General features: G+C 37.1%; 1 protein-coding gene across 1 annotated transcript in view; it reads left to right on the top strand.

The window, feature by feature from the left end:
- Positions 1–11,439, top strand: part of CDK15 (cyclin dependent kinase 15) — a 91,518-nt gene extending 80,079 nt beyond the window's left edge. Inside the window, exons 14-15 of the mRNA XM_072418754.1 lie at positions 6,093–6,213; positions 10,591–11,439. Coding sequence (XP_072274855.1) covers positions 6,093–6,202 — 110 coding nt within the window. The 3' untranslated portion in view covers positions 6,203–6,213; positions 10,591–11,439. The remainder of the gene's footprint in view (positions 1–6,092; positions 6,214–10,590) is intronic.
- The last annotated feature ends 2,429 nt before the right edge of the window (positions 11,440–13,868 follow it).

The raw sequence follows: 13,868 nt of genomic DNA, 5'->3' as shown, positions 1-13,868 counted from the left end.
TCTGTACTATTATATTTTCTTTGATATCCATTCAAGAGGAATGTGGTGTCCATCTTTAAACAAAACATGCTGTGTTTAGTTTTAGCATTTCTGTTATGTCCAAATATTAAAAATCTCAAAGGTCATTGTAAAGGTATTTGGTATCCATTTATGTTGTAAAATTAGTTTTCTTCATCTTTGTTAGGACACCTAGTTCTGGTTGGAATTCCCTAGATACAATATAGAGCAATGTGTGGAAAGATATAAAGTGCCCATGCATTGCAAATACATAGGGGGCCCATACCTCCCTCACCCTGCACAAAATGCCCAGCATTTGTGTGTATGGGTGAATGTGTGATTTACTTTCCCTCTTTCATCTGACAGCTCTTGCATGTGGCCCAGTCAAAAATGGAATCGGAACTCTGTGTAAGCTCATGTAACCCATTTTGGAGCTTGCACATGGCTTTCTTTTTGCAGCCCCAGTAGTGAATAAAGGGTCTGTATATAACAGAATATAACTCCAAGCTTCTGCTGAGCAAAGCTCTGCATTGGTCTGGCCAACCAATAGAAGGCTGGCATTGGGTTTCTAGTTTAGCCTTATTCGGACCAGATGTTTATCCAAAGAATAAATGGGTTTGAGCTGAAATGGCTTTTCCAGATCTCTGAGGCATAGCTGTCAATTCAGAAAGCAGTAAGCAGGACTGGATGTGGTACGGAATTCCACTTGTAAATCAGTGGTAACAATGCTTATTGCTAAACTCTTACACACATTTATCCCATTTTAGCACAAGCAGTCTCTAGGAAAATGGCAACTCTGCTTTAAATTCAGGAGCAGGGCAGCATGATTGTCAAATCTTTATAGGTAGCTGAACTGGGTGGATGTCACTCAAGATCAACATATAGTAAACAGGTAGAATAAGCAAGACACAGCAAAATATAAAAGCACCATGGACTTAAAACTCCAAAAAAGCCAGAAGATGGCAAAAACACGAGTAAGTTCCAGTTAGTCCTCTGTAATAATATTATACAGTATTTATATAGCATCAACACATTACGCAGCGCTGTACAGGTTGACATTCAAAAATCTGTTCTTCAATAATCCGGATCCTTCAGTTTTCCAGCATTGATTTCTGAGCACATTTTCAAATTTACACTGTTTTCTGGAGGCGCTGTTTATATTTGATGGTGCTGTACTCCAGAATCAGCTATTAGGTCTTGCTTTTCCTCCATAAAATGAAGCTGTTCCTGTTGCTGAGGATGCTGTTACTGTCAGTCATGAAGATGATTATCCTGACAGCCTATCTGCTTTTTAGCTTCTTTTCAAGGATACAGTAATGATTATTATTCTGAGACACTATTTTGTTTAGTTGAACTAAAATTCTGTAAAACTGTTTTATTTAGTTGGTGAACATTAAAATTTATATTGCTTTTCCTTTAGTGTCATTTTATTTTAATATATACAGCATATATAACCTTCAAAAATCCTTACTTTCGAAAATCCTGCACTCCTCGGGTCCGGAGGTTGCTGGATTTTTGAATGTCATCCTGTACATTAAATAGGGGTTGCAAATGACAGACAAATACAGGAGGAGGAGAGGACCCTGCCCCGAAGAGCTTACAATCTAAGAGATGGGGAAGCAGCATCCTTTACTATGATATACATTATATCTATATATATAAATATCTATCTATATATATTATTAATAAATATTATTAAACAGGATTTATATAGCGCCAACATATTACGCAGCGGTGTACATTAAATATATATATAAAACCAGAGCCAACATCAAGGTCAGTATTAATCAACAGGTATTTGTTGGACTAGAGAAAACTGTACGTTTTCAGATTCACAGCTGATCTGTGGAATAAAATTGCTCAGTGTACAACATCCAAATCAGAATACAATTCTGTAATAGTAATCCATTCAATCCCATGAAAGTCTCATAGGAATTATTAGCTAGCAACCCCTTCTTTACCGTATTCACCCATGATAACATCCCTTACTTAGACCATGGTACCAGTGTATTAGGCAAAGCTATTAGGTGGCCATTTAGACTTAGGTGGCCTTTGTTGGAGTCATCCGCATCAACAAAATTAAAAAGTAGCGGGGACCGAAACAGTACTCTAATTTTCTGGGTACATGCACTGAAACTAAAACCATTGACTTCTTTTAGGATATTTGATCCCACTTAAAAATAAAAGAACATACAAATTTGCCTCCTGTAAATATTGAACAGAAGCAGACTCTGTGGAAATAATGAGAGTGCAGGCTAGCTATATCTGCCTTCTTCACTTCGCAGACAGCTGTAGAACATAAATCTACATTGACATTTTTATAAAAATAAAACGATAGAATCTTATATGAACCTGTCTATCTGTGGCGGGAAGAGGGGGGCACACAGCAGGAGGGAGTTTGACTTTCTTTTCTACATATAGTTTTTTTTTTCCATGCAGAGTTTAAATTATGCCTGATAAAAGGAGTTTGGTAGACATGTGAGTTCTTTCAAACCCTCCTGGCTTCCTCCCAATTAAATGAGGTTTGTCAAAGCCATGGGGCTCTGCCACTGTATGAGAGGCGGACAAGCGAATCCCGCGGTGACACATCCAGTCCCCAAGGGAACAGATGAAAGTGCCTGCAATGGCATACAGGAACAGAGACAGAAAGAGAGAGAGAGATAGAATGGATATAAATACAGAGGGGGTAAAAAAGAAAGATGGGAACTAGTAGGACAAGGGTAGGTGTGATGACGCAGAATAACATTCACTAATTATTATAAAGCTCAGGTAGAAAGTGTTCATTTTCATAGGACATAGGATAAAAATCAAACAATCCGTGAAATATTTTTAGTTTTTACTATGCTGTTTAATTGCATATTTAATAGGCCGTTTTGGGCATCACAGCTTTAAAAAGGTGAAATGCTAGGAGTTTCTGAAACAATTAGAAGTAAATTGTAGATTTTAGTGCAGTTATACTTGTACTAAAATACTGATATATATAACTGCAGACTGACATACTTCATAACCCTGCTTCTTCTTCTCTACAAACTTTATTCACCTGTCTTGGCTATACGGACCATGGCAAACAATGGGTGTGCTTCAGTGGTGTAATATGGGTATAAAAGGGAGTGTGGTTACGACATGGTATGGCTAAACCTTTGACTGTCAGGAGCAGATTCCGGGAAAGGTAAGTTAAAGACAGTGGCCCTGATTTATAAAAGTTCTCCAAGGCTGGAGAGAATACACTTTCATCCGTGAAGCTGGGTGATCCAGCAAACTTGGAATGGATGTGGTCCAGGATTCAAAACATTTGCTAACCTCCTCGGCAGTAACCCCGAGTGTGACTCCTGGTGGAAAAATGATGCTAAGAGCGGTAACCCGTGTTACTCAGGGTAGGTAAACCTATGGATACAATAGTAAATTAAACCCTTACCTGATCCACCGGCATCCCGCGTCGTCTTTCATGTCTTCTTTCTTCCTCCGGTCAACTCTGGCCGGGGAGTTCCCAGTGACGTTGGTGCGTGCGGATATTCTGTTCAGGGCCGGCTGGGGAATTCAAATTCATTTATATTGCATTCAATACAAAAAAACTGTATTGAACGCAATACAGTGGATTTACGTGTGTAAAAGCAGTACATTGTCTGTCATAAACATTTATTTTATAGTATAATATAATAGTATGAGTATAATATTTATTTAAAAAAAATTAAAAACTTTAAGAAAAAATGTTTTTTTAATTTATTTAACCTATTATTTTGACATGATTTTGTGTTTTAAACTTTATTATACTCATAATAATTTATTATACTGTAAAAAAAAAAATTTTGATGAAAAACAATATACCGCTTTTAGATCCAGACAGAAATGAACCGCCCAGGAGGCTAACAAATAGCAAATGACTTTTAGGAAATCCATTCCAGGTTTGCTGGATTACCCAGCTTCACTGATGAAAGTGTATTCTCTCCAGCCTTGGAGAACCTAAATGAATCAGAGCCAATGATCTGACCCAGGAGGGTCATTGGGCAACTTCCTTGAACCCTGTAGATAGTCATATGTGGTGCATTCAGCAAAGTGCCAGTTACTGTGCCAGTCTTTGGCTTTAATTTCATTGATTTCCATCCTTATTCAGTCAGGGGGTGTGCAATGTATTGTTTCTAATAATAAAAAATTAAATGGCTGAGTGACCACATCATTGTCTAAGCACGTGTGTCAGAAGCCAGTGGGGTAGGGGAGTACTTTTTATTTTTATTTTTTTTTTCACATTTTTAATTTATTATTAGCTTTCACTTTTTAAATTTGTTTTATCCAAGGATTGAGGACTAGAAATTGAGCAGACTCTGGAATTCTATACACAAGTTTTGGTGTTAAAAACTTTACCTAATACAAATTTGCATGTTTGGGATTTAGAGGGTTTTAGGTACACAATTGCTGCTTACAGAAAAAGATATTTAATTAGACATTTGAGCCTGGTGGGAACTATGGCTGCTAGTAGACAATTAACAATAGTAAGGGAAGTTTCTTGGCATGTAAGTGCAGATCATCAGATTAAAGCATTGATTTCCTAATATATATTCACAGAGGGTAGTTTTGTGTATTTGATCTTTATATTTAGTCCCTTAATTATTTAGAAAGAAAGTATATGCCTGCACCACCTATATTGCAATATACAGGAAGGATTTCTTAGAAATAGCAGAACATGGTGGAGTCTTGTCTGGGTGCCTTTTGAAAGCCATGCCCAAAGCAAACCTGCAGACTTTAGTCTTGTCCGGGTGCCTTTTAAATGGCATGTTGAAAGCAAAGCTGCATAATTAGGACAAGAGAACAGGTGAACTCTACAGCCTGCCCTCTATTACAATTGCCATTCTATCCTAGTTCTTCCAGTGTAGCCTTATGAAAGGCTTTTCTTTTGCCCCCATGTGACATACTCGTGCCTGGTGAGTGGCCAATACTTTATCTTTTCTTTCTAAAGGACCACCCCTGAGGGTACCATAGGTAAAAAGTCATTTTTATATGTCTATAAAACTAAATCTTATTTGATGTATTACTTATCTACAGCTGTCAGAAAAGATTTCAGAAGTTACAAAATATAAAACTATAACACTGAGTTTTTGAGATATTAACTGCAAAACACCGCCATAGCATTAGGAAGGACATACTACCAGCTAGCTAGTACATAATTTGAAAATAATGTGAACTCCTAATTAAATAGGTAAAGTTTTACAAGAAAGTAACAAAGTAACCAGCAAGTTAAAAAAAAAGATACTACGCACTAAGATAAAAACATAAAAGATGAAGAAGGGGGAAAAGATGTCTTCTCTCTCCTGCTATTCCTTATTAACTCTCCCACTCTGACAGCCTAATTACATTGTAATGCCTCGTGCTCTGAATAAATAAATATGCAAGTGGCTGCTTAGAGTTGGAAACATGGGAGATATAACTATCTAGACAGCAGACAGGGAGAACAGTTCATTCTGAAACTGCATCCCACAGTTTTATCATATCCAACTTAATGAGCTGTTTTCAAAGTACAAGAGTCACTCCGCTGAAAGGTTTTTCTTCTGCCAAAGAAGTTTTTAGTTTTTTTAAGAGCTTGCATTAATACAAACTTTGCTTTGTCAGAAGTTCTCATGCTTTATAAAAGACTTTTAAACCTCCCATTAGCTGAGTTACACATTTGACCTTTGTGTACTACAACTTAAATTGCTAAAAATACCAAAAAATAAAAACCATAGCAGCCATGTTAATACTTATTTGCTTCTATTTCCTAAACTTGATAATAAGCACCCTTATCTGCAAATGCTGTGGTTCGCTTAGTTATTTTACATATCACTTGATCGGTATTATTGAAATAATTGTTTGCAGCTTTATGATCTTACATTGTAAAAACTGGCAAACCAAAACTGGAAAAGTTATTCCTCTCTAGACGCTATCTATGGTTGAGTAAATTAAAGGATAAAGACAATCTTCTCAAGTTGGGAAGTGTTTTGAGACATACAGTAAACAATAGGCTTACAAAACTGCCCTTTGATTATTCTACTTTTATGTCTTTTCATATGTGTACTTTAATAGTGTTTTGCCTCACCTCTATATATTATGTATGTGTTCAATTTCAGTTCGCTCTGTATTCACTGTACCTGGGCTGAGCCTTAAACCAGAAATTCGGGATCTGTTAATCCCTAAGCAGAAGATATCCCAACCAGCTATACATCACAAACCCTGGTGAACATTACAAAGGTAAGATACTGTGAAAAAGACAAATCCTGATAAAACACATACAGAACTGAAGCACATAGCATCAAACACCAACAGAAAAACATGGGTGATTTACTAAAGGATATGATACTTAAGTTGAAACTCTATTTATTGGGCCTGATATACTAAAGCTCTTTAAGGCTGGAGAGGATACACTTTCATCAGTAAACTTGAGACAGAAAAACTGGAATGAATCTGGTCCAAGATTTAAAACTTTTGCTAACAAATAGCAAAATACTTTTATGAAATCTATTCCAGGTTTTCTGGATCACCCAGCTTCACTGATGAAAGTGTATCCTCTCCAGTCTTGGGGAGCTTTAATAAATCGGGCCCATTGATTCCAGTGATGTGTAACCAAACAATTCCTCATTTCCTTTGCACATGACTGTGTATTGCAATTATACACAACTTCATTCAATTTACAAGCTAAATGGGCATTCACTTTGCACGGTGAACTGCCCATATTCCCTAATAAATAAACTTTGTTAGCTGAGCTTTGAAGGCCAATTTTTGGCCCTGATTTATTAAAGCTTAAGGCTGGAGAGGATACACTTTCATCAGTGAAGCTGGGTGATCCAGCAAACCTAACATTGATTTCCTAAAAGTAATTTGTCATTTGTTAGCAATTTTTTTCAATCCTGGACCAGATCCATTCCAGGTTTACTGGATCACCCAACTTCACTAATAGAGAGTAGAGGAAAGTGTATCCTCTACAGAGCTTTATTAAATCATGCCCACTGACTCCATGAACAAATTCCAGTAAGTGTGGTCACCATGGATTTATTTTATTTTCATTGACCAAATTGATCAGCTTTTGTAATAACACCTGTAAAATCTCATTCGGCCATCAGATATGATAAAAATCAGAATAGTAATTTGATGGGCATGTTTCTGCAAAAAACACCACATGGCAGAATTAAAAGGCACTTCTGTGCAAATTCCGCTTTACTATTCATTGGAAAGGTGGTTCCTTACAAATGGGCCACTTATCCGTTATATTGATGACACATGGAAGGAATATTCATACTAGCTATTTTAGGATAAATTTTTTAAATGAATGGGTCAGTTTTTTATCCTCTTTTTTCAGGCAGTTAATAGTGGCATCATTGCTATGTATTGTTTCAGAAACTTCATGCAGCATGTAAGGGCCACCTTCATAGAATTGGAACTACTACTACTAAGTGTTTTTTGCATTTGCAAGCATTTTTTTTTTTGAAATTGTGTTTTTATTGAAAATTTTTGAACAAAATTACAGAAGAAAAAGGCATAAAACATTAAAACATTAAATACTGATAAAGTGCAATAACATACCTTGACAATAGTAACAGGAGCATAACAGGATTGGGACAGCTGTACTATTGGATTTCTAGGAAATGCTGAAAAACAGTCAGCTTCCTAAGGGATCCATACGGTGCATAAGACTAATAGAGAGCTCAAAAACTATTCATATTGTTGTCCAGAATTTGCTCGAGTAATCACAGTGCATAGTACAAAACAAGTCTTAATAGCAGTCATGCAACACATCATGTACAATGACGCAATAGCATCTGACCCAAAAAGAAAACCTTGCAAGCATTTTAGGGGTTAGCACTCCAGCCTTTGTAGCGCTAGGTCCTGGGTTCGAATCCCACCCAGGACACTATCTGCATGGAGTTTGCAGGTTCTCCCCATGTCTGCGTGGGTTTCCTCCCACATCCCAAAAACATGCAGTTAAGTTAATTGGCTTCCCCCTAAAATTGACCTTAGACTACATTAACCACATATGACTATAGTAGGGACATTAGATTGTGAGCTCCTTTGAGGGACAGTTAGTGACACGACTGTGAACTTTGTACAGCGCTGCGTAATATGATGGCGCTATATAAATACTGTATTATAATAATAATAATAATAATAATAACCAAATTCAAATAAAAAAAACAAATGTTTGCAAACCCATATCAGGTATACCCTGCATTTTTTAAACCTGTCCTAAAGAATATTGGAATGGTAGTAAAATAGGATTTGGAGTATCTGAGATGAATTTGAGGGATAGGAGAAGGCAGAGGGTGGTATTTGGTGCGTGTATGTGGTCATGCTAACCTTAAAAAGGTAAATGAAAATGTTCCAGTAGAATACGCACAAGCCCATGTGAAGTCCAGTACAGTGGAAAGATTCTAGAGATTGGTGCCTTTGAAGATAAAGGCTGGAGTGAGATGGTAGGTGTATCTGTTCACTTTTGAATTAAACTACAACTGAGCTTTAAAAAAAAAAGTTGGAGGAGGCTTTTTTCTTACAATGGTTTCAGTAGCTGCTCAACCAGAGCTTACTTGCTGCAGCTTAAAAACTGCAGAACTATGAAAATGTATGACTCACAGAACACATTGGCGATACAGAAAACTTTATCTTATCATAGGGTAGCAGCTACAAAAGAATATATGAATCAACTATAACATATATCTAAATTCCAGTTATCACAATTCTTTAGATAAGAAAAGAAGGTGAAAATGTTTTTTAAAATGCATACATTTTACTGTAATACTTTTACTGGACTTAGATCTATATCTACACAAATTATTTTATTAATTTGATCCTCTTCCTACCCCCACTGGGTGTTCCTGCAGGAGAAATCCCTAATGAAGGTGTCATGTGATTTTTAATGACCTCATCTTTTATTAGAGTTAGCGCTAGCAGGAAGCAAATGGTTGAGCTTGAGTAACTTTCTCACTAACTATAAAAGATATCGTTTTTCTTTTGTTTTTCTTTAATCCACCATAAATCACATGTTTGTGGACCTTGCCAGTAATTTAAATTAACTTGACGGTAAAAATACTGAACCGTGTTTTGGCATATTTGAAAGTAATTTGTCATTACTGAGATGGAACATGCTTTAAAAATTAAATACCAGGAGAATATTTGTAAAGTTGTACACCGCATTCTTTATCTTTCCCTTTTTTCATTTGTTCACCAGGAGAATTTGTTGGTTGGCATCTTTATCAGTTTACTTTTCCTTTTTCCAACCTCTTAGCTATGATTTATATGTATTATGTATCATATTTAAATAGATCGCATTTATCAGACTTACATAGTGTTCAGGAATAAAACTGACAGTGGTAAAGTTTGGGAAGTTTGTTCTAGTTCAGCAGATGTGTTCACTTTCCTTTGACCAAAATTTGGCTCCTTTGTTTTCCATTTTTTGTATGACAATTTGATCTTGTATAAAAGAGGTGGCAAACATTCCCCCCAAATAGCTATGAACATAAATAAGCTACAGTTTTAAATTGTAAGCTAAATTTTGTGCTAGGGCAGGGGTGTCAAACTCTAATACACAGTGGGCCAAAATAAAAACTTAGACAAAGTTGCGGGCCAAACTTGAAACTGAAATAGCACCGCTACTACAATTCTCTGCATCAAGAAAACAATGCAATGCGGGGCTTAATGTTATGAGTGGCTGGAACTCCCTCTTCACTGAAATAGCACTCCTACTACAATTCACTGCGTCTATAAAACAGTCCAATGCGGGGCCACACATAGGCAGAGAGGCTGCTGGTCTATAAATGTGAGTAATGTTGCTACTACAATTCCCGGCATTACTTGCATCTATGAAACAGTCCAATGCGGGGCCACACATGGGCAGAGAGGCTGCTGGTCTATAGACACAAGTGATGCCGCTACTACAATTCCCTATTTCCTTTAAAACAGTCCAATGCGCGGCCACACATAGGCAGAGAGGCCGCTAGTCTATAGACGCGAGTGATGCTGCTACTACAATTCCCGGCATTACTTGTGTCTATAAAATAGTCCAATGCGAGTGATGCCACTACTACAAGTCCCAGCATTACTTGTGTCTATAAAACAGTCCAATTGCGGGGCCACCAATAGGCAGAGAGGACACTGGTCTATAGACGCGAGTGAAGCTGGGATTTGTAGTAGCGGCGCTATTTCAATGCAGCTGTGGGCTGGCTGCAATTTATATTTAGAATTCCTTTGGGGGGCAAAAAAAGGATGTTGCAGGCCAGATTGGCACCCCTATGTTGGGGTTTTATTTGGTCTTAGGGCCCATTTAGAGTTATGTGATGTAAATGAACTCCCAGTGCACCCTACCATGGTAAGAACAGCACAAGTGCCTTTTTATGTCAATGCACTGCAATGCACTAATGTCCTTTGCCATGCACTATAATGCAGATGCATTGCCATAATGAGTGCACATTCAAAATGAATTGAACTGCAGTGCATGTTATGTGCATTACCATGTGCTGCTTTACAACGACACAGAGCTCTATATGGGCCATATGAGCTTCAATGTTGCATTTTTTGACAAGTAAATCAACAGAAATGGGGACATCTTATTAACTGATTTTGTTTTTTTTTATTTTGCAGCCTTCACAGACATCATGTTGCAATCTCTGAATGCAGCTGTTTGAATGTACTATCCTTCCAACCCTACTTCTCTCTCCTTCCCCTCCCTGCTGCCTTTTAATCAGAGAAGCCATCTTGAAACAACCCAGGAGTCTTGCGCCTTATAAACCCTGCTTTACCTAGTTCTAGATAGCGGGATCAGTTAAGGGAAACGTGTACTGAGACTATATGGTGACTATCCACTTCTGAAGATGCTTTTATGAACGTCCAGTGGCAAAGTATAACTTTCCCCGACAAAGTATGCAGAGCAGATTATAAATTTTATTTCGACTTTCTAATCTGTTGATTCTACATCAGTGAGTTTAAATGTATTTTAGAAGGATGTCCGCTATAGTGTCTCTTTCAGTACAGGTTTCCTATAAGCATTAAGCTGTTCTGCAAATGCTTTGCTGCTTTTCTACATCAGGGATTTTATGGAAATTTTCACAATAAATAATGTTTATCAGTAGTACTTATTTCTTGTGAAATCAGTACAGCAATATTGTTCACCAAAACTACAAATTGGAGGGTATCTTCTACCAGATCCAGACAGCATACATTCAGGTGTCCCACGTAGAGATGTGGCTTTAGAAAGGTGTGAATCAGACATGAGTTCAGGTTCTAGGAATACCATGGACCCGTAGTAGCCTCACTTGCATCTGGAAGGTATGGTAGATAATTCCAATCACTGGACGTGATGAAGGAAATAAGCTTTTTTTTATTTTGTACTGCTGACTGACATACTTGATAATTCCATAACATCTATATATGATGTCAAAACACTGCTGAGAACATGCAAAAATAATGATAATAAAGAAGCTGTAAATGGCACCTTTTCTTTGTCAAGGATCATTTTTTGCAAACTTTTCATCTTAGGTTTCTACTTGTAATTGTGTTTTTTATTCCCCAAGATAATGCAAAGCTCCCTGGTTATGTGTGGAGATTAATCCATGCCTTGTGGTCATGCTAACATTTACTGTTTTACTATGCCTACACGAAAACACAGGCAACACAATGCATTTCATTTTTGTATGCATTTTATTATTTTGAATTGGGCATAAAAGTGCTGGAAAATATTAACCCTTATATGTTTCATAAAGGGGAAGGATATTGTTCAATATTTCTTTCTGGAATAAAGTAAGGAAGAAATCAGTTTTACCTAGTCAAGAGGAGCCACATACCCTGATAGCAAAGAGGTAATAATAAAAAGAAGCCAGTGTATTTGTTTTTTGTGGCAGTGTATTCGTTATAATGTACAATATTATTCCTATATTTCAGGAATATAAAGTGAACAAGGATGCAAAAATTTTACAATTAACACATCAAATTAACAATGAGGTCCACCCTGCTGTGTAAGAAGGCAAGAGGGTGTTTTTTTACATTATTCTGATTAGTTTTTCACTCCGGGATTGCAAAAATGGAGGGTCCAATTGGGTCCCAACCGTTTTTCCCTTGCCGGCTCCTCCGGCGGACTGTTTGGCCGGATGTAAAATTCCAGAAGAAAATAGGCAGAAGTTAGAGAAAAAAATATAGATAGAAAATTTCCATGAAGTAAACGTCTAGAGGTAAAAGATGTGTCTGATTGTGGTGCTAAAAAAAGAGGATTGCTGTTCCCCTCACACAGTGCTCCTACTGCATATTACATCAGGCGGTTTTTTATCCTTATCTCCTATTTTTACCACCACAATCAGAGCACAATATGTATTCCATTCTTAATACAGAGGTTTTAAAATGTTCTTAGCAAGCATATAATCCCTATTGCTGGAATTGTCCATAAAATGACTTCCTGCTCTGTGTAGATTTACAGGAAAAGACCTAAGCTAAGTAAATAGGCATAAAATAAGATATCTCAATGCATTTTGTACACAACTGCCAGGATAGCCATGTGAGAATATATGGACATTTAAACTGCCAAGTTTGCAAAATCAAAGCAGTTGTATCATGAAATATACAGGTACATTTTAAGAACAATACATTTTTTTGTGTACCAATGATATTCAATATTTTGTGAGTAAAATGCAGTGTTATTTGGGAAACAAATAATAATAATAATACATTGCAAAGAGTTAGCAAGCTGCCAAAAAAACACAGAACATTGTTTTCCAGGTTGTTACCAGCTGTAAGTAGCAGATTAAAAGTGACAGAGGGAAAAATACGCTCTAATGACAGATTAAAATCCCCACATTTCAGCCATGACAGGTGCCAGTATTAAATGATGATTGGTGTTTCAGAGATGAAAGTGATTGCACCACCATTGCTTCATTACCTTCCCAGCAGGTGGTCGGAGCAGCAGATACCATTTTTTTTTCTCTTCACCTCGTTAGTAATTTTCTGAGGATAATGAAAGAATGTTGCAGACATCCGCTGTGTATGTTTGAAAATGTCTTCTAGATGACAGCAGTAGATGAACCTCTTGATCACACCTGAAGAAAATATTGTGTTTCCCACTGTATTACAATGTTCCTGTGAAGCTGCTTAAAGGGGGCCAAGAGACCAAGTCCTGTACATAATGCATCATTAGAGAGCTATAACAACACTCAGTCGGGGAGAAAACTGCTAACAAGAGCATCATTTATAACTCAAAACTGCCATAATAGCTTGAAATTAAGCATTATTTATACCCGCTGTTTATTTATACTGAATGCATAAATCCACAAGGCTATAGTGACTACACTAACCATAGGGGGTTATTTTATTAAATATAGGTATTCCAGTATTATGTATCATTTTTACAGTACATTTAGGATTTTTGGTCTGTACACTTGAGACCCAGAACTCAACCTAGTGCCAATGTTAGATTAACATCTTTGTAATAAAATATAGAATAATTCATTCTCCCTGAATTCTGCTGGCTGGAATAATATAGGCAGATTCCAATGACTAAATTTACATTTAGACTGGCTTCAGATCAATTTTTTGCAGTAACACACCTTATGCATGTTGCAATGCCATGTGCTTTTGAATGGCATCCCAATTCATCCCCACAAAGCACCTACCTTTCCACAAACCACAGTTCAAGCAGGTGCTGGGTACCACAGCCTAGGGCTATGTACACATGTGCAATAATTATTGTTAGAAACAAACAATTAACAACCGATCAGCCGATCATTAACAAAAAAAGTGCACAGCATCTGGCGAACAAGGAATGTCATTGGAAACGAAAGACCATCCCGGTGGGTTTTGGGCGACGATCGTTTACTATCTATTGTGTGTACGGTCGTTCAGTGATTGTGGAATATTCTACAGTTCACTTTCTCCGG

This window comes from Pyxicephalus adspersus, chromosome 7 (genome assembly GCF_032062135.1).
Source record: "Pyxicephalus adspersus chromosome 7, UCB_Pads_2.0, whole genome shotgun sequence".
Taxonomy (NCBI): Eukaryota; Metazoa; Chordata; class Amphibia; order Anura; family Pyxicephalidae; genus Pyxicephalus; species Pyxicephalus adspersus.
This window is presented reverse-complemented; position numbering and strand designations above follow the sequence as displayed.